The following is a 24658-nucleotide window of genomic DNA, read 5'->3' as shown; positions in this document are numbered from 1 at the left end:
GATTTAGGATTTGGGATGATATAGGAGTGTTCAGTCTACACAACATAACTGAGATGTAGGTCCCCAAAGTGCCCAGATAAGGCCAGACATGTTTGCTATCTGGGTTAAGTCTGTATTTCAGTCTGAAGGAAGGACGCTTGGATTCAGCCTCACACACAGCTTAACCTGCAGTGCAACAAGGCAACATGTTGGCCAACCAGGAGAGTAGTTGCCTCGGCAGCACCGTTGCTCTCAAATCAAAAGTTCCACTTTCTTCAGCACTTGACTAAAGACTTTCTGATAACTCAAACTCACATTTTGGGCAACCTTTCTTGCTCAGGATGCCCAATGAGTTGCCTTGTTGAACAATAAAAGGAGATTAAACCTCTGACAGTCGAGCCATTGGTCGGACTTCCTGCCTGAGGCGAAATTAATCATTGAACCTGGAACATGTTGAACAAAAGGAAGCAGGAAGACTTGTTGTCGTTGTTGATGTGGTCACATGATGCAGTTTTTTTTTTTATTGCTGACTGAACTCAGCCGTCACATCTCCCACCGTCTTCTCGATGGAAACAACAATTTTGATTTGTGGCGGTTTCAGAGATCGGCTCTGGACAGGAAGTGGGATCCGGGTGATTGTTTGTTGGAGCATCCGTCTCTGACTCCAGTAAACCGTTTTGAGCCCCGACCACGAGGGGACTCGGCTGATCGTTACAGCCTACGAGGTGAGAGTCATGTGACTGATGGAGACAGTTTTCTATTGGCTATTTATAGGTCTGATATGCATCAAAGATTCTGTCCTGATATGTTTAGGCAATGCACAATACATATCTTGGTGTTTGAAATGACTGATTGATATTTTTTAAAAAGAGTGTGATTTCAAATGTATTGATTTATCAGTCAGGAAACCTTTTAAAATTATTTTCCATTGTTCACAGTCAATATGTTATCTGCAGTGGGTGGCAGTAGGCCACACCCACAAGCAGATGCACAAACTAGAACCATGAGCTGCTATGTACACAAGATTTTCTCCACTTTACCCATATTAAACAGCTTTTTTTAAACAAGGAACTGATGCTGTTACACTCCACCAGACCCCATTCATAAAAACAGTAATTTTACCCCAAAAAACACAGGAGTTACTCATCTACTGTTGCCACAATTGAATAGTTTGTAATATTGTGTTACTTTGGTGATATAATGCATTAATTCGGACCCAAACTAATGCATTAAAAGCAAAAGTCACACAAAGAGGTCAACAAAACTCTATTTTCAGTGTTAAAAAAATCCCTGTTTTTGTCAAACAAGTCTGGTGGATTTAAAAAAAGAGCCACTAACCCCGTCTTCTCCACAAGCTCTGTTGTCCTTCCTAGCTGCAGGAGAACTTCAGGCTTCAGCAAACTGAAGGTGCTTCATTAAGGAGTCACATGACTGGTCTCATGACCCACACCTTGCAGGTTGTAGCATTAACTATGGTAGAAAAAACAAAAAACGCACACTCGTGGTGATCCATCCCACATGGAGTCTGGCAGCCTCAGTCTGACCTGGACAGATCTCATCCACCAAATAAATGTAGTTTTATGGCTGCTGTTCGGCCTGTCCACAGGCCCCACCCCTTTGATGACTTGGTTGACGAGCTGTTGTCGGGTCGTCTCCAGAACAAACGTTAAGACAAAAAACGGAAAAGTGGCTGAAAACTGTTAGGAACTGAAGAGTGAGCGATGAGTTGGGGTGAGTTTTATAAAAAAGGACATCACTACGAAAAAATGCATCAGCCGGTTTAAAATCTGCAGCGCTTCAATATAAAGTGCTTCATTACATTGTTACTTTTTTACAGTTTCTTATTAAAATATTGTTTTCCCTGGAGTGAAACCATAGTAAACATGTTACACGTTGGTAAAAATAAACATTTGGAATGTCTCTTTTTAACAAGTCCCATTGGCTGATTTTGGTCAAGCTGAACTCGTCCCCGGAGCCTGAAACAGGAAAATGGTCATATGGTTAACACAAGTCATGATCAAACACATTACAGGCAGTCACACAGGGTATGGAGGGGAGAGCAGAGCATAATGGGAGATGAAGGTGAGTCAGGTCCACATAGCTGGAGCAGGGTTTGCTTATTTCCGAGTTTTTCTTACTAAGTTATTCACTTCAGTTTTTAATATTATTATTATTATCATCATCATTATTATTATTATTATCATCATCATCATTATTATGAGTGTAACAATTCTTCAGTTGGTCCCTTATGCCCATGAGAGTTCCAATCTCTGGACATCCTGTTTCATGGGGACGCTCATGGGGATGCCTAGAATAAATGAGGCTCTATGGACTTAGAGCTAAAAGGGGTAAATTTTGAGGGTTAAAGATTTACTTCTGGAAGATGTTACTATGTTTCTGATCAAATGGAATAAAAAAAACAACAATGACAACAACAACACTTTTGTTACAGTTTTAGATTTTTGTGGTAAAATCCCTTTCCTCGAGTACTACAGCACCAGAAGCTGCTTTACTATATCTTACATTCTGATATCTGGCTTCATACAAGAGGTAGCTTCCACATAGTATTACCTTTAACAACCACTTTGTCTACAAACACTTGTAGGATCTATATAGTTATTGCCACCAAAGGAGGACCTCCTGTCATAAATCCTAAACTGAGCATCCATTAGCAAAACAATGATGGTTTTTAGGCAAAATTGGCTTCACTGTAAGACTAACTGAAGGACTATTTGTAAAAAATTAGCCTAGAATCTGGCAAATAACCTCCAACTGATCGAGACAGTCCATCCTTCCCTGAGCCTGGTTCTGTTGGAGGTGTCTTCCTGTTAAAAGGGAGTTCTTCCTCTCCATCATCTCCAAGTGCTGTTCATAAGAGTTTCGTCTGATTGTTGGACCTCTTTCTTAAAGTTGTAGGCTTTTGACGTTACGGTATTGAACTGGTGTTATAACAGTTGAAATAACCATTTTAGCAGTTTGGCTCCAGAGTGGAAAAGCTATCCTTAAACTGCTCTGCAAAACTTTAAGAAGCGACTCAGGGTAAAGTGTATCCACCACAGCTATTTTTCCAGTGCTATTCCTACCGTGACAGAATACTGGGGATTTTTCACAAACTGAAACAAAATCTGCACAAACCTACAAGAGCTGGAGTGGTCCTTTGCATCTCTCTGTTGTTGCTGCACTTCTAGATTTGGTTGTTTTTTGTTTCTCTGCAGTTTTTCTTTGGTTGATTGTTGGGGGTCGCTGATGGACAAACATACAGGACGTGACAATCACCTGGTTTCTGGTTTTTAATTCGTCTCACTCTACCAGGAATAAACATCTGGTGGGGAAAATAATGAACCCTTTAGAATTCATTTCTGAGTCAGACCTAGCTCTTCCTTAGCTGCTCGAACTGTGAGGGACATGAGTTCAAGAGATGAAATATCATTATATGAAACCAAACAGGAAGCTAGGACCCAGAAGAAAGCATCTTTCTAAAAACCACCTTTAGTTAACCTCAATCGGCTCCCGAAAAATAGATTTTTTTTTAATCTATGGTCCATAAACTGAACTCTGTCAACATTTTTGATTCATATTTTAAAAATGAACTAGCCTGTCTTATATCTGTTCCCATTTTATTGGTTATTCAATCATTTTGATCAGCAGGGGAGAGCAGAGTTTACATCTCAGTTTAAAGAATTTTTCTCCAATCATAAGGTAGTATATCTAAAAACGTGATGACCAGGACCAGAATCACAGAAGCACAAAGAGAGCCTGAGACTGAACCATGAACCTGAAGCTGCAGCTTACCATCTGCTGAGTCCTTCTTCTCGTTTAAAGCACCACAGTGAGAAAATAAGGCTGAACAGAAATTCACTCAAACAGCAACAAAAAATCAACACATTTATAAAAAAATATTTCAAATATAAAAATTACAAAAGTAAAAAATAAATAGATTACAAACAAAAAGTCAGTAGGAGTTTAGTCTCTGAGGAATCAGCCAGCATGATGATGATGATGATGGCGGCGGTGTAAATGGGTTTGGCTAGCATGCGTCAGTGGGCCATCCAGTCAGCATGCTTGAGTCACCACATGCATCAGTTAGCATGTATAGGTTAGCACACAGTGTTTACGGCGGCTGATTTAACATGTGATTTGGCAGAGGGGGCGGGGTTTGGCGTGTTCAGCAGGCTGATAAACAGGAAGAGAGTGGAGGTGGGAAGGCAGACACAGAGGAAGAGGACGACGTCCTCGCTGAGACAGAGGACAAAGTCGCTCTGCTCCATCAGCATCCAGTCCACCAGCACCCCCATCAACAGGTAGTACACCTGGAATTCCTGATGCTCCTCCCACTCCCCGTCACCACCCCAGTCTGGACCCACCGATGCCTCCTCCAAAGAGTTCTTCTGCCTGGCCACGCCCCCTCTGGTGTCACTGTCACTCACCATGGGCTTGATCTCCGCCCCTTCTGATGCCACTTCCTTCACCCGACTCCGCCCACGTTCCACGGCACGCTCCAACCGCCGGCTGCTCTCCACAAACTCCTGCAGGAACACAGAAAGGTTGAACGAAGACCAAAAAGGTTAAAACACTGCGCGCCATTGATCTTCAAGAAAATCCTGTTATGAGGAATCATAATCAAAACTTTATTTAGAACATAATCATGTTTAACAATGAAGGAACTACACATCCCATAATGCATTGCAAACTGGAGATTCAACAACAAACAACTCACCCTTCTTGAACTGACACCTGCAGGTTATCATTACACTGACATATTTTCAGAGTTGAATGTTACCATATCAGTCATTTTAGTTAATTCACCGAGCTCTGAGGGAAACAGACGAAAGATCTCACCATCAGAGCTTTGTCCATGAAGAACTCCTTCCCTGGAGTGCCGTCGTTGTACTTCGTATCAATGGCGAAGCAGAGGAAGAGGACGTCCACCACGATCTCAAAGATGGACAGGAAGCAGTGGGCCACCAGGAAGGAGAAAAGACACACGATGATGAGCGGCAGCAGCCACTCTGCGTAATCCCGCTGGTAGTTCAGGAGGAGGACTCCAGCGAACGCTGTCGTCGTCACAATCAGGATCTGAGGAGATATATTCAAATAAACTGATGACAGGTTGGAAAAGAAAAACTGAAATCCACTGTCTGCAAATGCCGTGATGATTCAAAGTTCACTTGCTACTTTTTTTCTATTAAAGACAGAAATCAACAGAGCTCCCGAGAACACCTTAGACAGGTAACCTACCAGTCAACATCAGCTCCAGCTCTGCTGGGGTGTTTGTAAGCTAGAAATTTATCTATCAGCTCAATGTGGACAAAAGCGGAGATGAAAGCCCTCCCTGCCACTAGATTTTACAGCTAAAAAACAAATGCAAAGAAAATCAAGAAAGAAGATGAACATAATAGCACTGTTTCTGGATCTGGCTAGCTAATAGCTCCTTTCCCCACCTATACTGGCGTATACGTATAGTATAGAAAAAACATTTAGGCATGGCATTGAATCTCATTTCACGGGACCAGTAAAAGTGTGTAAAGTCAATGTTTTGGAAATTCTGAACCTAATCCAACAGAACTACTGTAAATGGTAAATGGACTGGTTCTTATATAGTGCTTTTCTGCTGTACCTGAGCACTCGAAGCTCTCTTACAGCAACATTCAGTTACGTGGTCACAGTGAAAGTGAAGATCCGTCCTCCAAAGCAGCACAAACCTGGCAGGAAAAATGGAAAATCAAGCTCCCGCCTCACCTTCCCCAGGAAGAGCACAAAGTCTCCAATGGCGTTGATTGTGGCGACTCGCAGCGCGTTTTCTACCAGGATCACGAAGGCGTCACGTGCAGACGTGCAGAAACTGGTGCTGTTGATGGCTGTGGCTGCATATGCATTCTGGGAAATAAAACCAGACATGGTGAGATGAATGTATCAATGAAGAGAAGAGAAGAGAAGAGAAGAGAAGAGAAGAGAAGAGAAGAGAAGAGAAGAGAAGAGGGTGGAGTATTACCTGATTGAGATAGTTGAGGCACTTCTCCAAACACCACAGACAACAGATACAAGTTTTCAGCATACAGCGAGCGCACGCATTCTCCTGATAAACAACAGATAACATCAGGTTATATACAAAATGTATTTATGTTTACATGTCACATACAACACACTGTACATGTAATCATTTTAAAAAAGGATGAACGAGTTGTTGATGCAACAGAAATGGTGTGGTAGTGATGAGGACAGTTCTGTATGAACAGCAAAACATCATCAGCATACAGACGGATGCTGTCTGGTCTGTATTATTACCAAACCAAGTGACAGTGTTATGGTAAGGTTCCCTACTGAGAAAAAAAATCCATAAACCTATGCACATCTCAGTATTCATCAGGAGTTTCAAGAGGACATACAGAAAAAAAGAGGAAAAAAATCTGCCTAAATGCTTTCTTTAACTAATTGTTACATAAGATCAATGTAAAATCTTAAATTTAATGGGATCTGGTGAAATAAAATTTACTTGGTTGTTATATATTCAGCTTATACTAAGCACTATCCTCTTTAAAAATTAGGTATTTGAATAAATAAACCTTGGATTTTAGGTATTTCGGTTGCGTCTTATTGCTTTATTGCTTCATGTTTATTAAAAGTGAAACATTTTTTGAGGGTTGGATTTTTTTAAGGCTTCTGGCGCCCCCTGTGTCTGTCAGCCTGTTACGGCAGCTCTGCTCATTTCTGAGCTTCTTTCTTATTTCCTCTTTATCTTCTTGTAACTTTCTAACTTAAGTCTTAGCAATTAGATGCTGCCATCATGCGCTACTGTTTTGTGCTAATTATAGCATTTTATCCTATTTTATATATTATGCTATTCTTTTATCTTATTCTATTCCATTGTTTTTCTTAATTTTTGCTGCTGTAACTTTGCAATGTCCACTTTCTGCTGTGACACAACAAATTTCCCAGGTGTGGGACTAATAAAGGTTTATCTTATCTTATCTTATCTTATCTTGGCGGTCTAGTTATAAATAAAGTTTTTGTACCTTTCCTTTGAGCTGATTATGAATGTACATGAGGATGAGTCGTGGGATCTTGACCAGTGTGATGATGAAGGATCCTTTAGCAACTGTGCCCAGGTGGTACCGGACCAGCCTCAGGACCGAGGACAGGATTGGAGTCACCGGGAGTCGGTTCTTGTCCCTGAAACACAAAGTCCTGGTTAAGAGTCTTTCCTGTCAGGAGGCATTTAGCAGAACCTTTGTTTCCTGAAACAAGGAGGTACTAATGTGGAGAATCCACTCTGAAACCCAGAGTTTAAAAAGGCAGGCTAAAAAGATGCAGTATTATGCTGTCATTGTATAACACAGTGACTAGAAATACAGACAGTATGATTTTAATACCTTGAGAAAAAACAAGAATAATAATTTTTTGGTAATTTTGACTCTGTACACCTCCACAGTGTACTTTACTTCAAAGAATTATGATGTGGCTAAAGTGCACTCTCTAGAAGTATCACGGCCAAGGTCTACAATCAAGAGACACCTTCAAAAACATAAATCCATTTTGCAGCTTTCATCCAATAAGAGGACCAGATTAGACTTTATGACAAAACATCTAAAGAGCCTGCACAGATTAACTTACTCCAAATGGCAAAAGAAAAGTATGGAGAAAGAGACACACATGATCCTGCTGTCCAAATACTTACAGACCAGCTGTTCATTTTCCTAAAAGTACACAAGCTGATTTTATCCACTTTCCACCATGATGCTTTACTACATTGATTACGGTCATTGGCTCAGGCGAAGAGAAGCTGTCTTTTCTATTTAAATACCATCATATACCGAATTCCCCAGTGAAATATCAAGTACAAAAAAGGTACGTAAAGTATAGTATGGACTCACCTGGTGAAATAGTACGTGACCACGGCACCGGCCACAGTCATCTGCTGACAGGCCAGGATGAACTCACTGATCCAGACCAGGCCCACAGCATGGTACCAGGTCAAGTACTGAAGAGGACCGGTCAGTCTGAACTCCGTCAGCCCCGTCTCCTCGTTCTGTACAGGGTTACCTGGACGACCACACAGAGCAAAGAGAGAAAGAATGATTTGATGAATAAAACTAAATGAAATCTGCTACTTTACATTCAACATTCGACACAAACGCAAATCCACAGAGATAGTTTCCAGTACTGGGATTCGCCCAAATTGGTCCAAGCATAATTTGTAGGATAAATGATTTACGAATGAGTTAGTACAACCAAAAGGTACAACAAGAACAGAGAGAAACTGTAGATATTGGACAGGTGAACATGTGTATGTGATTGGGGGTTTTTTTCAACCAAATATATACCAGCTGTTTGACTTATTAGCAAAACAAAGACAAATATCTAACAGCATTGCAGTTTAAACTGAAGACAGGAGGCCCGAGGTAGCAGTAGCAGAGTTAAAAATGTTAAGGTGTTCACTGGGAGTAACCAGGAGAGATAGGATTAGAAATGAGCACATCAGAGGGACAGCTCCGTGTTTATGATGTCAGCTTTTCTCTTTGACAGCTGCAACTGACCGGTGGTTCCCAAGAAGAGAAGGACCAGGATCCAGTAGATCCAGAAGAGCAGGAGGGCAAAGAAGGTGACAAAGGGCTGCAGGGTGAGGAGGGGGAGGTGGATGAAGACTTTTCCTGCCACGTGGAACAGAGCGATGGTCAGAGCTACTCGTTTCCTCATGAAGAGCATCAGCAGCAGGAGGATGATCTGGAGACAAAACACACAGTCAGTCTCGGGTTTAAAACTCCAACTGATCACACTTTCTCCGCTCTGTTTGATGGCGAGTACATACAGTGAATACAGTGGCAGCAACGGCATAGACAAGCAGCGCCTGTCCACTATCTCTGGTGACCTCCACCTCCTCCTTCGCTTCCTTCAGCACTTTAGAGGAAGTGTCGTTCCCGTATAGCCGGTAGTCAATGTAGAGCCACCAGAGCACACTAGTCCCCGCTTAGACACAAAAAGCAAAGCCCTGATTTCAGACACATTTCATCTGTTTACATCCTTTAATGCAACCAACAGACAGGAAGTGGTCTCACCAAGGGATCCAAGGACAACCAGTGAGGTGAGGATCCAGACGAGGACAGCAGAGATGTAACGAATGATCACCATGAGGATCATGGAGAGGACTAAAAAAGTCAGGCAAAAAAGTGATGTTAGAGCCTCAAGTGGCCATTAGAAGAACTGCAGTTTTTGGCACTTCCATATGAGAATTAGATTTTCATCTTAGAGGTTGATGCTTGTTCTCACACAGTGCGAGGACACAAAGTCCGATGATGATCTCTTTACTGGCAGCGACGCCAGCGATCAATCGGTGCAGAACACTGTTATCCCCGACAAACGTCACCACAGCCTCAGCAAACCTTGCGTAGCAGGAGATGTCCACCGGAGTGCAGCGATTAAACACGGGCAGCGGTTTACTGAGAATGGAAGACAGAGGTCAGAGGTCACAGAAACAGCAAAAAAGCAAGTGACTTTGGGGTGAAAAGCTGCTACATACCTTGGTGGAACAGGTAGTTTGGGGCATTTAGTGGTCCTCTGTTCGAGAACAGGATATCTATGAGCTGCTAACTCATAGGAGCACAGCTCAGAACCTGAAAGAAAAAAAATATTTTAAATAATAATAAAATAACTTCTAATACAGCCCTTTAGATGCAGGGAAGGTCTTTGACAAGGTTTAATGATCCTAGTTCTTTAAAGTCTCACTGGGATGGTCCTCTGCTACCGCTGCTGTTTACACTAGCAATTCCACTTTTGCAGTACCTGTACCCACAAATCTATGGGTTAACAACAGGACACACTGGCCATCAACTATCACTATATGTTGATAATATAATTTTGTTTATGCCAACAGCATCAGACTGATGTTTGCAGACGATATGCATGACCTAATGGAAAGCACATCTGCTTCAGTTGCATTCAGGCATTTACAACACAGTAAATCAAACAGTTCCTGAAATAGGTTTCTACTGGCTTAACCATTTTAAAAACAATAAAACGTAATAATAAACACTGAAACACTGACACCATTTTAACTAAATATTGCATCCTGCGTCATTGAGAAACCTGCAAAACAAAAATGCATGAATTGGATCAAGATCAAATTGCAAAGTGTCAGAGATTGTCAGTTAAGTTATTAGTATGAGAAGCCTATATTATATTCTTCCTGTGTAAATACACCTATTGCATTCGCAAGATTTTTAGTAAACATAACCTCTGACCTTAACCTTGAGGTCAAGGTCACCAATATTGATACTCGTCCAAGATTTTTAGTAGATGCACTTATGGGATCAAGTCACTAAAAGTACAAAAGGCACCACTGTTTAACTATAAGCTGTTCTGCTGTTCTGCTAAATTTGGGGTGTTTTGATATTCACAATATTGGTATTCTAGTCCTCAAGTTACAGAATCAGTATGATGTTAACATGCAGACTTTCATGGTTTTCACATCCAAGCTGATGTCATGGTCGGGGTGAGTGCTGGGTTTTTCCACAGTGCCAGCGTTTCCACCTCTGAGCGTAGCCGCCGCATCACCACTGACAGGCTGCACCTGAGTGTAATCTGGGCTGCTGGCTTCTTGAAATCAGTGCTCACATTCACACTCCGCCAGATCGTCTGCTAACCCTTGTTAGTCAAGGCCGCCACAGTGATAGTGTCTTGCCATAGTTATTTCTGTATTGACCTTGTACTTTCTGCTCACAGAAAACCTCCTCCGGATGTTGCTGAAACTCACTGCCATAGCCCGTCTTGGTTTAGTCGCTGGTCAGCACGCAGCTTCTCCACTTACACTCACCTGCCTGCCTCCCTGTCCAGCACTCTGACATTAACGAATTTACTCATCGGAGTATCTCTACACCTCATCCGGACCACCAACCCCTCTATGCTTCGCTTCCGCCTGTGAAAAGTAAGATTGTTTGCAATTTGCAACCTACGCCTTCGATCAGCATCTGGGAGCCCTTCTAACACTTGTTTCCCTTGTTTCAGTGACACCCTTTCCCTCTGTCCCACACCCCATGGGTCCTGCACTGGATGTTACCCAGTGTCGGGTCCTCAGCCCTCGTCCGCAACAGCCCCAAGGCTCCCTCACAGACCATGTCACAGTTCACGTAGTGATTTACTAACCACTCATTTCAGTGTTTTTGTAATTGTGTGACTTTTTTATAGTGTTGTTTCTGTGCTTCATAGTATACTTCACGTTCATAGTGTTTCTTTGGAGCATTTGAGTAGTGATTATGGAACAGTTCAAGGAACTAGTACATCATAGTATTACTTCTGTTCATAATGTGTCAAAGAATTATTTGAGTAGTAGCTTCCTAGTTTGCTTTGTCACTCGCCCTAAGTTTATGGTATACTTGCTAGCGCTCCTTGCATTTCTGTATACTTTGTGCCTCAGTTCACGCTTTGTAATAAAAGTCTATTTTGCTCACAGTCTCTGACTCCAAGTGTGGTCTGCATTCAAGTCCATTCCCTCGTGTTGACAGCTGGAGGAAAAGTTTAGGAATTATAGGTCTGTACTACACAGACAACTTCCAGGGGCCAAATGTAACTTGTGGTACAGGGTTTCATTAATTCATCATAAATTAAACAGCCAAAAGGTTGATAAAAGAGTCCAGGTCCATCTGCTATTGGCAGCTGCTTGTGTGAACCCACAGCATGCAGCCAAAGAAGCTCTTAGAGTCTAAGCATCTTAGTTTAACTACCCTAAGCACAATACAAATCCTTCACTGTTCCCATGACTTGTGACACTAGGTGAGGATAGATCGATAGTTTGGTACATTCAGAAGAAAAATGGAACACAATGTTGGGCCCAGCAGTACGAAAAGGTCTGCACTTCCACAGAAGACAACAGTGGAGGATGATCATAGGATCCTTTCCATGGTCAAGAAAAAAGAACACTTTCCAGGAGCTAAACAACGTTGCTGAAGTTTACCATAAAGACACGACTTCAGAGAGCAACTCGAGTGGGTTCAGCACAAGCTGCAAAACCCTTCATCAGCCTCCGGAACAAAAGCACCAAATTAGACTAGAAGAAAAGAAAACATTTAAAGCCTGAGTAGCTCTGAAACAGCAGACAGATAACACTAAAATAAACATGTAGAGTAATGATGGGGGGAAAATGGGTGGAGAAGGCTTTGAACAGCTCAGGATATGAAGCAAACCACATCCATACAGTGTGCAGTCCAGACAGTGTGATGCATGGACCAGTTTAGCTTCCAGTGACACTAGGCCACTGCTGATTACAGATGGACTCTGAAATGTACATGGATATACTATACTGGTATACTCTAGAGGTATGATACTATTTTTAAACCAGTTAGTTACTTGGGCTTTCATTTTTTGGTGCAACATAGACATTACTGTTTATCACACGGTCAGAAACATTGCAGAAAATTGCACATATTTGTATCAACAAGGTATCACTACCTCTGCTCTACACAGTGATCATGCTTGCTGCCATACATAATCACCACCCAAAGGCACCATTCTTGGGAGGAAAAAACTCTAACAAAAGAAACATGCAAAGCCACAGATGACTACAGTCATTAAAATGTCTTGTGTGCAAATCCTTTAAAAAACCCATGGGAACACGTGGCTGAAGAGGGGAAAAAACACACCATCCAGTGCAAACGGCTCCAAGAAAAGCAAGTCCCCAACATGCCCAGTCATTTGACTAAGATGCCCAGTTTGTATAATTCCTGACTGTGAACTTGATTTTTATTTTGAAAGTTTAATCTGAAACATATGAATATTTCCGCTTGTATGAACAAACTGAGTCTGAACGTGCTGGAGCAGGGCCTCTGTGACAGGCTGCTCAGGTGTAGCAGATAAACTAGTTCCTCTGTGTGAATCTGTGACAGTGGATCCTTTATAAACGACTGCCGGAGGAGCTGTGAGGTCACCTGACCGAGGGTCTGCCGTCACGTTTCAACACGTTTGTGTCTCAAGCGAACAGTGAAGGCTCTGAGTCACAGAGCAGCCATGATGGAGGAGAAGCAGAGCAGAGTGGCACCAACGACACAACACGCATTAATGCTGCCTTTGTTACTGTACTGTAAGTTCAGTATACTGTTGGTGTGTCCGGTCTGCAGACATTCAATCATCACGGTGACGCGATGGCGAGCGGTCGGCCAAGTGCTGACATCACTGCTTCCTTTAAAACCAGCAACATGCTCGTACTTCTGTCTCCGTGAGAACATCGAGTCACACAGTGCACTCCCCAATCCCCCGCCACTTCCAGCACTCCACCTGCTTTTTGCCTCCAACGCATCACCCACCCTTCATATTTAACACCTGCTTTCAGATTCAGCACATTGTGTGTTTTCACCTTCAGCAGATCACCCGTTTTACCTTCAACACTTTGCATGCTAGAAAAGGATTATTTATTAAAAAAATCATTACAGAGAATGCCTTTGTCAGAAGTGTAAAGCTTGCACATGCATGTGGCAGAATGTGTGCAAAGCAAAAAATAACACAAGAAAACATGATGCAGCTGAACTGGTCCAGTTTAGAAGGTTGGTTTCAAATCCAAACCAGGACAGGGAGCAATGCAAGTGCAGGCAGACGGGAGTGTTTCACTGGGCCCAGCTCTCACAGCTAATTACTCTCCAAATCAGACAAGACGCAGCACAAACCACAAAATGAAAACCAAAACAGGGACATCTAGTGCCTAAGGGTCGTCACAACTTCAAGACATCACGTGCTTTCACCTGGAGCGGTTTACCTACTTCCATCTTTAATGGTTCACCTGCTTTAAGCTTCAATACTTCATCGGCTTTCCTCTTTAACACTTTGCATACTTCTTTCAAACTTTATTATATTATTTAACCTCAACATATCACCTGCTAGCCATACAAGGGTAGAGAGATGGGGGGAGGGTGGGAAAAGTTTCTTTTTTGTTCTTTTTTGTCCCACATACTGTCTTATCCTAATTCTTTCTTGTAATTATCAATATTGTTATTACTTTTTGTGTTTGGTTTTCAGATGTTTGAAATGATCCTTGAATGGCATGGATACAAGAATATACACCTAAGTGTGTTCCTGTAGTCACAATAACTGACCATACTGTAACGAGTTGTGATATTTACTATGTGCCATAAATGTTCTGTAAGAGCTTTGGGGTTTTTTTTTTAATTTAAAAATGAAAATAAATCTTATTAAAAAAAAAATCACCTGCTATCACTTCAAACATGTGAGCTTCTTTATGCTTTATTTCCTTCTATTTTTATTGTTTCCATTATCTTCATATTTATTAAGTTACCTGCTTTTATTTTTTTACATTCTGCACGCTTGATCTCAACACAATCGTCACCTTCTTTCAGTTTTCACCTCCAACACATCAACCGGCCAGCTTCACCTGTTTTCATCTTTAACATATAATCTGTTTATACCTCAAAAACTTTACCTGCTTTGAATGTTTGACCTTGCTGAACAATTAAAGACACATATTCAAATACATTTCCCATCAACACCCTCTCCTGCCTCTAAAGCCAAGAACAAAGCCTCTTTGTCCCTCAGCTCAGACGTGAAAAAACACATCTGGATATCCAGACAAGCGTGCAAGGAGTTGTGTGACATTTATGTCCTCACCATTGACCATAGCGAACCTCTTCAGGTCCTGGTAGGTCTTCAGCTCCTCTGTGGGACACAGAGACACACAAAGAGCCATCGACTTGATTTTCCTTTGAACAATGTCGATGTTACAGGGATCCAGGAAGAAGACAAACCTGTAAGCGACAAAAAGCACAGGAAGTCAGCACATCGACATTTATAATAGAAAAATGACTCAATATATTTTTTTTTTTTTAAAAACGCAGGTAAATGCCTCCAAAGACCTTAAAATCTAAAAAAAGAGTGAGACCAAATAGGTCAGCAGTGGATTGGCATTTAAAACATTTAACGAATGGTGCTTCTAAAACCAGAAAAATCTCCATCTTCTAATAAATATGAAGACATGAAGCCAGTAACTTTCTCAAAGTTTAATTTCAGGAATTGCTGATAAAGAACACAATGCATTTTTAAAAGAAAAGCACAATTTTCCCGACTTTAGAAGAGTACTAAATATTATAAATAAAGCAAAAAAGCTTCTGAAGTCCTTTAAGTGTCTTTAAGTGCAGGGAAGTGCAGGGAAGTGCAGGGAAGGCCTTCAGTAGGGTTGAATGGACCTTCTTATTCAATGTGTTTTAAAGTATCAGTTTTAAAGGATCACATTTAATTAAATATCAACTGCAGAAATGTTTAAGAACAGGAATATTTTACACCTAATTTCTATTAAAAGAGGGGTATCGAGACTGCAATAGAATGCAATCACATTAAGGAAATATATTTAAAAAACTGGATAAACTTGAGTGTAAGTTATAATTTTATACTCATGATCCATTTTATTATTAATCAACCTCATTATGATACAAAACCCAGCAGAAGCACTACATCAGCTGCCTGCCCTTCAGTCCATCGTGTATCAGTGCTGCTACTATCTGACTGTTTCACGTACTGAAGACTTGAACTGACTGTTGAATTTTGGCAGCGCTGCCCACTCTGCCCAGTTTGATAATCCCGACTTGAGTCATGAACAGAAGTGTTTGAGTAAAAATAGAAGCTGAGACTGAGCAGAGGAGGATTAAAGCTGAGCAGAATGCAGGAATGTAGATGTGGGAGAAACGTGTGACTCAACAACAAATGGAAACAAAGAGCCACAAAGAGTCTGCAGAGACTCAAACCCTCGCCGTTCCTCTCCTACAGGAGCAGGAATCTGTGATCCTGCTCACTTCACCTGAAATCACCTTGCTCTCTGTTCAGCCTCGTGTTCCCGTGGGTTTATATCAGCTGAAGGACTACATCTGATCCCACATCAGTCAGAATGTCTCAGAGATCAAACAGTCTGACACAGTAAAGAGCTGACAGATGTCTAACAAATCAGATCTGTACCGTGTGTAAAAGTAGGTCTGACATCGCCTCCAAACTCCAACAGCTGCTCGCCCTCCAGCAGGTGGAGCTCTGTGTGTGCGTGTGTGTGTGTGAGATGAGTCACAGCTCTCAGCTAGTGTCAGCATAATCAATGCTGAACTCTCCCACAGGACCTCAAACGCATCGAGTGTTAAAGTGCCAGGATGAGCCGCCACAACGCTCTAAAAATACCAAAGTACTACTTCAGTAATACTGCAAATTAACAAAGACAGACTGTACAGGACAGACGTGCAACACAAAAATACTACAGAATTACAGTGAAATTAAATTATTTACATATATCACCACCAGGAGCACAAAATAAAGGAAACAAAACTGCAAAAAGACCTTGCTAACTTAAAAAAACCAAAAATATTTATGCAAAAAAATCCCAATTATTAGACACTAAAAACACGGCATTGTGTAATAAAATATCACCACAATAATCGAAACTGCTATGCACTGAAAAAGCTTTATAAACTGCAAAGATGAACACCTTAATACAACCTATAAACTAAGATAAGCCAAACTACACAATTCCTGTAGTCACGACAAATTCATAGACAAAATCTCCCTCTGATAACCTTTTTTTAAACATTGCTTTGGTAAGTGGAGTATATATTTACTCAAATATCACATTTTTGTTTCTCAAATAGTCAGAAGTAACTTCAAAATGCACAGATTCCTGTCAAACAGTAACAAACTCAACACTTTAACTGTACAAGGAACAGTAAAAACACCAGGACTTACTTCCTGTCAGTGTGGTCGAGGCCACTCAGCCTGACGCCTTCAATCTGTTCATTTCGTTGGCCGCAAGTGTTGCCATAGCTGTCATATCCGAAGACGAGGCGAGCGGCGCCGCCGGTGACGATGGTGAACCCGCAGATGCTGCCCTGGAGGATAGAAAGAGAGTCAGTGAGTGCAAACACACACCTTTAGCAACAGGCGCGTTTCTTGCTGTCTGTATTCACCGAATCTCATCACTGCACTCGGCTCCATCCCTCAGTGCACTGTATCCCATCTACTGCTGTCACATTCTCCAGTTACACTTTAATTTATATTCAATCAATAATCTAATCTCACACCAGACTCTGAATATATATGGAAGCTTTTCATGACTCTCGTCTCAGCAGCACGTAAAATGACCGAACTCAGGATGAGTTCCAAACTCCGTCAGGACATCACTGTGAAAAATCTGAGACCACATGACATCTAAAAGGTTTAAATCCACAGAAATCAGGGCTGAAGAGCAGATGTTCTGACCTGAATAGGTTCAGATCCACTATTTATTCTCTACTCATCATAAAATTTTCATGCATCTATTTCTGTCCTCACTTCAGTTGTAAAATCAAACGACTCCTGACCAGTCAGATCTCTGCCTGAGGCTCTACAAGCCAATCAGCTGCCTGCTCTGCTCCTGCTGCTACTTCCTGTTACCACAATGTTCATACAGATGTGCACATTCATTCAGTCCCCCCAAAAAATTATATAAAGGGGCAGACATATACAGTTTAACAACATGCTTCAGTGTGATCCACATAGAGCCACATAAAGTTTATTAGCCATCAAGTTATAGTTTGCAAAACAATTCATTCTGATTGCAGTTTTTCAGGTACCTCACAACTTTCACAAGTCTGAGTCTGACAGCTATGGTTAGAATGAGGCATTTCATAAAACCAAACATGTCGTGGTGCCGAGTCAAAAAATAATACACCTAAATAATCAGGGAGTTTGCCCGCATCATACAGCCTGGCCTTCTGCCTTCAAACGTGCTGCAAATAAAAATGAGTTTCATCACTGCTGTGCTGTAGTTACAGGTCTCTTCAAACTGCTGCCTGCCTCAATAAGTCTGGCAGGAGATGTTGTTGATGGTCTAACAGCATTTTGGTTTGAGTTGTTGAACCCACCAGGGCCAGCGTATGAACATCTTACCACTTCACCTTGAAAAGTAAAGCAATCTGTCCTGTCTTTTCTTTATTTCTGAGTTTTTTTCTCAGAAATTTAAGATGTATCAGAACCCAAAAGTTGTGTAATTACTAAGCTGAAAAGGAAGAAAAACTACTTAACCATGTTTATTAAAGGGCAAAGAGACAGCGGCGTTTCAGCAGTAAGCCATCGTCAGTGATCATCAGCGATTACTGTGTTACAATGGCTAACTATATATAAAATATAAAAAACTGAAAACTTATTAGGTCAAAATCTACAATAAGGGGTTAAAATGTAAAATGAATGCAGTCATTGTGGCACAAGGTGGTAAAGATTTTCCATATCTGTGCTTGTAGCAGCAGAAAAGTATTCAGCTGCATGTCCAGTAAGCAATTTTCCTCATAAATCAACTCAAACAGAAACACTGTTAGAACATCAACAACACCAAACATATTACAGAGGCAGGCAGCAGTTTGAAGGGGCTTCTAACTACAGTGCAAACAGTTTCTTCAAGTCAATTCTTAACAAGACGAAGCTGTAAAGGCAAGTTTCACCGACTTTACTTTTCATACATGTTTTTTCTCTACAAGTGTTCACAACTCTCGCACATCTTGCTTATACCGTCATGCGCTCTCACGCTGCTCAGCCAAATCCCAGTTACAGAGAGTCTCAGAGTCCGTTCTTTATGAAAAACATTAGACTAAAACAGGCTTGTTCCACATTTTAGCACCAACTCTGAACCATAAACATCAGAAAATGCAAAATTCACTTGCCTGATTTTCTGGGTCAACGCTTATCGGTCAGTAAGATGCAGATTCATAATAATTTGTATTTTTATTTCATTTAAAATCTTTGGTTTAGTGTCAGTGAATAAAAATTTGCTCATTTAAGTTTAAAAAACAAAATAAAACATAATTTCATTTTCAGCCGTCGGCCACTTTACTGGTTACATCTGTTCAGACTGCTTTGAACTCAAATGAAGGCAACAGTATCTCAAATAACCACTCGTTACACCCAAGACATGCAGAAGAGCATCTCTAAACGCACAACCGTGAAGCAGATGGGCTACAGCAGCAGAAGACCACACCATGTGCCACTCCTGGCAGCTAAGAACCGGAAACTGAGGCTTCAATTCACACATGCTCCCCAAAACTGGACAGTAGAAGATTGGAAAAATGCTGCCTGGAATTTAGGGTAAACAAAATGAGAATGTTGTGGTGGTGGTGTAATGGTGTGGAGGGAATTTTTTGGCACACTTGTCCATTAGCTGTCCATGAATTTGGGACCAAATTCATTTCCTGATGGATGCTTGACACATGTTCCTCTTTGTGACACATCATGTCACAAAGAGGAACATGAGAATGAGCTCACTATATCCAGATGCCACTCACAGTCAGCAGATATGCATAGAGCACATCTGAGACATGGTGGAACATAAGATCGATATCATCAGCAGGAACTATGTGATGCTATCACATCGATATGGACCAGAATTTCTGACAAATGTTTCCAGTACCTGAATAATTAAAGCAGTTCTAAAGACAAAAGAAGGTCCAACCTTAAAAAGGTGGCCAATGACTGTATAATGTGTAGTATTTGTCAGATTGTAAGATTTAGGAAGTGTGGAACTGTCCGGTTACACAATATACCACACAAACACCTGACTGAGTGTCAGGTACATATCCCAGTATCAATAAACAGATGCACCAAAGCCTCCACAGGTGTGTCGTGTTAACATATTTGCACAAAGACTAAAACAGTCCAGTTTGCTTCGGGAAGCTTCCTAACCGACTGCAGTGACCCGGAAGTATCCACATAGCAGCCATAACAAGCACCAATCGAACATCCGACTATTCACGAAAACAAAAACCATCAACACAAGTGGCACAATCATGTTTAATCAACTGTGCGTTTGGAGCCTCTACGGACAGGCTGTTAATCCCACACAGGTGAACTGTGAACGTTATGCTGCTGTGATAACATCTGCTTCTTATGAAGTTTTTGTCATGTGTGAAGAATGCAGATTTATACTTTAGAACAGCGGTCCCCAACCCCCGGGCCACGGACCGGTCATTTGGTACCAGGCTGCAAGAGTTGAGGCTAGTGTGAGAAATTTATGGTTTTCAGGGTTTTTATCGTTAACTCAGTTTCCCTGGGTCTTTTCCCGTTGTGTGTCTTATTTTGAAAGAAATATTTACTTCTTACCATAGCAACCAGAGAGCATTAAGGGGCAGAGAGGAGGATGTTACTCTCAATGTTGTTGCTGCATTTCAGGAGGATGCTGCTAATAAAGTTGCACAATTACACAGTGAATTGCATTTATTATTATATTTACAAAATACCACAGTTTTTGTCTTGGTCGTATCATTTTATTTTGTTGTATTTATTCGCGTTGTATTAAGGCTGGTCCATGAAAATATTGTCTGACATTAAACCGGTCCGTGGTGCAAAAAAGGTCTGGGACCGCTGCTTTAGAAGGTTTAGAAATGAAGATTATGAGCTAGATAAAGTCATCAAAAGGAAGCTAAGCTGTGTCCTAATTTCCTTGCTATGTCCTTACTACTCGGTATGACCATTGCTGTGTTACTTTTACTTTTATTATTAATTAATTTGACTTCAGCCACAGAAAGCCTTAATAATTTCACTCTATCGTCTCTCCACCAGAAAGAGATTAAAGGACAAGCATTGCATTTCACTGTTTATGAGCTATATATCCATTATTGTTTATATTCTTCCAGTCTTTGTAATGAAGTGATGATTTTAACCTTATTTTTTATATGACCTGCTTCAAAGAACACGTTAAGAACACGTTAGCAAAATATCCAAGGTGAATTTAATAAGTAAACAATATCATTTCATTTTTTGAATAAAGCCTAGTTTTTATTTCAGTAACTAAAATTTATTTCGTCTGTAACTCAGAAAATATTCATAAATGAAGCAAGTAACTTTTAAATAATGTCTAATATGAGATCAAGATTGGTAACAGTGAAAATAATTTTACTGCAGTTATTGTTAGAGATGAACAAATCTTGCAATTTTCAACATAATCCTTCACAAACTAATAAAATGATTTTGTGAGCAACACAGAGAGAAGAGCTATGCTCATAATCACAAATGAACAAAGTGGGATCTTATTTACCCAAAAATCTACTATATTTTGTGCTTTTATTTTACTTAGTAGTTAGTGCTGGTGGACATTATTAGCATAGTATAACTGTTTTATGAGGTATCACTACTGTAGTATCACTGTAGCATTGGTGGTATAATTGCTGTAATACAGGAGGGTGCTATTGCTATAGTATCACTGTAGTACAGGAAGTATTATTACTGTGGTATTACTATATTATTGTGAGGTAATATTAATGCACTATTACTATTGTTTTGGCACTCTTATTGCTATAATATCACTGTAATGTCGAGGGTATTGTTACTGTATTTTTACTGTAGTACTGGGGTATCATTACTGTAATTGCTGTAATTACCAGAGTATCACTGTAGTTTTGTGTGGTATTATTACTGTATTGATACTGTATATTCGAGGGTATCATCACTGTAATACTGGGATGTTACTGTAGTATCACTGTAGTACTAAGAACATTATTTCTACAATAATATTGTAGTTCTGAGGTTATCATTACTGTAATAATAGGATATTAATACCATATTGTCATTGTACTATTAGTTGGTATTAATACTCTAAAAATACTGTAGTTATGGGAACATCTTTACTGTAATATTTACTGTGGTATCACTGTAGTATCAGGCATATCATTAATGTAATATTACTATAGTTCAGAGGTATAATACCCAGGGTATTACAGTAATAATACTGTAGTGTTATGTGACAATATTACTGTATGTACTCCTGAGGTAATATCACTGTAATACCAGGTTACTATCGCCATATTATCATCGTAGTATTGTGTGGTATTATTACTGTAGCATTACTGTAGTACTGTGAGTGATGTGGGTGCTGATGGAGGGTTTCTGTGGTTACCATGCCGACGCAGAAGACGGTGAAGAGCAGAAACCAGGGCAGGTCTGTGCAGCTCCGGTCCTCCAGCGGTCTCCATTCTCTCTTTGTCCTCTGAAAGACACACACGCACGCACGCACACACACGGTGAGAGCACAGCCGGGCCTGCAGGAATTCCATCCCTCCCTCTATCCCACCTGCCCCGGCCTGCTAACTCGGCTCGGCTCGGTTCCATCCCCCAGCTCCGTGTCTGTTTACGGCCGCAGAGAGCGGAGTGGGGCCGCTCACAGGCCGCGGTTACCCGCCTATTCCTATTCCCGGCTGGAGCTAATTGGATTAAACGAGCTGCTGGCTCTAATCCTAGCTCGGCCCGCTCTGCTCCCCGGGACCGGTTTCCCTTTCACGGTCACAAAATAAACATACACCGGCGCTCTGCTGAAGGACACACTTAGAAGAACGAGCACGGTACCGGATCGAGCCGAACCGGACCGAACCGAACCAGGTCGCGCGTACCTCCGTGCTACCGCAGCATCCCATTGCAGTCAGGGTGGAGGTGCCCGGAGCTTCACGGAGCTTCACAGAGCTTCAGCTCAGCAGCAGCGGGGGTCTGGAGCCCGACAGGCGGGGGGGTGGGGGGCGAGGAGGAGACGACCAGCCCCGCGTGATCCCGGAGGCCGAACCCGGAGCGGAGACGGTCCCGACGGTCAGACAGAACGCTCCGACCCGCTGAGCATTCTACTTGTCGGAGGCTACTCCGGGTACCTAACCGAGCGGGGATTAACGGCCGAGGATTTGTCCGCCACACTTCCTGGTGGGCCGTCAGGTGCTGCGGCCATTCATCTCATTGCGCGTGCGCAATTAGTGCCCGCGCCGTGAGCGGAGCAGAACAACAAAGCCGCTTTTGACCCGCAGCTGCAGTACCCGCTTTGACCACTAAATCATTCTAAAGGCAAGATGCCGCTGTTTGCCCTGTAGAGCTCATTTACACTAGAAAGTAACACAAAACACCCTAAACAGTCACATCTTCTAAGTAACAACAGTAATCAACAGTTTTCTCAAACAGAGTGAAATACCCTAAAGTTATGAAACAATCTATCCAATAAATAAATAATTAAACCTCAGTTTATCCCCCCAAATAACGCAAATAAACATTTCTGCAAACCAGACTGATATCTGCTATGAAAGGTTCAATAAAAGCATAAACCTCTCAGAGGTGTGGCTTATTTAAAACAATAATAATAGTTTGGATACTAAGTAGTACTAGAGTACTACTACGTCGTACTCTACCCTATTTATTTTTAAAGCTTTATTTTTTAATAGAATATTTTATTATTATATAATGTATTTAATATAGATTAGTCAGGAGTACAATCAGTTGAAATCATCTCCAGCTGCAGCATTAGAGTGATGTGTGGCAAGGATAATGGAGCATTGTCTGATATGAAAATTAATGGATCGATAATTTTATTAACTTGTCATTTTAAACTACAGAAGAGAGATGGATGCAAAATTAATTCAATTTAAATTCAGTGTGCCGAGCACTGAGCAGTGTATATGCTTTGATTATTTTATTGACTGTATTTTTTATTGTTTTTTTGTAACATGATATAACATGATATGAAGCACACAGGAGCTGGAGGTGGCAGTACTGAAGGTGCTCAGATTTCCATTGGGAGTGAGCAGGATGCAGGATTAGAAATGAGTCCATCAGGGGGACAGCTCAGTCAGAAACGTGAGGCTGAGATGATTTGCACATGTGCAGAGGAGGGAGAGTAAGTGTACTGGACAAATGATGATGAAGGTGGAGCTGGCAGGCAGGAGGAAAGAGAAAGACGTCAGAGCAGGTTCATGGATGTAGTGAAGGAGGACGTGCAGAGGGTTGTTGTAGAGATGGAGGCAAATGATCATCTGTGGCAACCAAAATAAGAGGAGCTGAAGATTAATTTTCAGTAAACTTCCTCACTTACAAATACTGTTTATCCTTTCGATGTTTTCACTGTTGGGATGATAAGTTTGACCTGTGCTGCAGAAGAAGCTGCTCTGCTGTTGTCAGCTCCCCCGCATGTATGTATTTATGTACTTTTTCATTTCCCTCCTCTTCCTCAGTGTGCATTTGCTGTTGAAGCTGAATAAAGCCACTGTGTCCGTCACCGTAAACGTGCTGGTTTTGATAAAGCTTTTAAAGAAAGCAGTTTGACCTCTGACCTCCACAGACAGACTGCCACGCAGAGCTCCTTCAACATTTAAAGAAGTGACATCTTTGTTTCACGTCCATGTGAACACTCAGTGCACTGTTGACATTCTCCACCCCAGTCACCACATACACAAAACACCAACATACAACAACACGCGCTTTCTTCCACATGCTGGACACATCACTGTCATAGCTAAGAAAGAAAAAAGGCTGGCGTTTGAACTCTGCATCACTACATGTTCATATACCTCCAAGAGACTATGTTGGCTCATTTACGACGCCATGCAGCTGCTGTGGTATTTTCAATTATAGAAATGTTTCCTACCATGAATTCATCATAATTCTACTTTAACAACTTTTCATAGCTATTTATAGAAACTGCTCCATTGGTGTGGAAAGGAAAGGAAAGGAAAGGAAAGGAAAGGAAAGGAAAGGAAAGGAAAGGGAAGGGAAGGAAAGGAAGGGAAAGGAAAGGAAAATAGAAAGTTGTGTGGAAATATTTTTAGCACTACAGGCTCTGATTTTGTTCTGATTTTTGACTTCTAATGGCTACCCTCTGATATTTCGAAGAGACAGATCTAGAAGAAGACTCGAAGATATCCTGAAGTAGGTGCAGTTTGACAATCGA

At 41.3% G+C, this 24658-nt stretch overlaps 1 protein-coding gene across 4 annotated transcripts; it reads right to left on the bottom strand.

Moving 5' to 3' along the window:
• Positions 1-796: 796 nt before the first annotated feature.
• Positions 797-22681, bottom strand: slc44a1b (solute carrier family 44 member 1b). Of its 4 annotated transcripts, none has more exons than XM_039621468.1 (17): positions 22350-22373; positions 21860-21949; positions 16687-16829; positions 14581-14717; positions 9494-9587; positions 9244-9413; positions 9033-9122; positions 8786-8943; positions 8514-8700; positions 7851-8019; positions 6993-7149; positions 5972-6055; positions 5719-5856; positions 4819-5055; positions 4407-4505; positions 3119-3301; positions 797-1955 (listed from the first exon to the last, which is right to left on the bottom strand). In XM_039621468.1, exons 1-16 carry the CDS (start codon positions 22371-22373, stop codon positions 3164-3166), a joined length of 2115 nt encoding a protein of 704 aa, XP_039477402.1. In that variant the 3' UTR covers positions 797-1955; positions 3119-3163. The 4 variants fall into 4 exon arrangements, with proteins under 4 accessions (XP_039477402.1, XP_039477400.1, XP_039477405.1 ...); XM_039621466.1 differs by having other exon boundaries at positions 799-1955; positions 3115-3301; XM_039621471.1 differs by lacking the exon at positions 3119-3301 and having other exon boundaries at positions 799-1955.
• Positions 22682-24658: the final 1977 nt, after the last annotated feature.

Source organism: Oreochromis aureus, linkage group 2 (genome assembly GCF_013358895.1).
Source record: "Oreochromis aureus strain Israel breed Guangdong linkage group 2, ZZ_aureus, whole genome shotgun sequence".
Classification (NCBI taxonomy): domain Eukaryota; kingdom Metazoa; phylum Chordata; class Actinopteri; order Cichliformes; family Cichlidae; genus Oreochromis; species Oreochromis aureus.
Note: the sequence above shows the minus strand (reverse complement) of the source record. Positions and strands in the feature narration are given on the sequence as shown.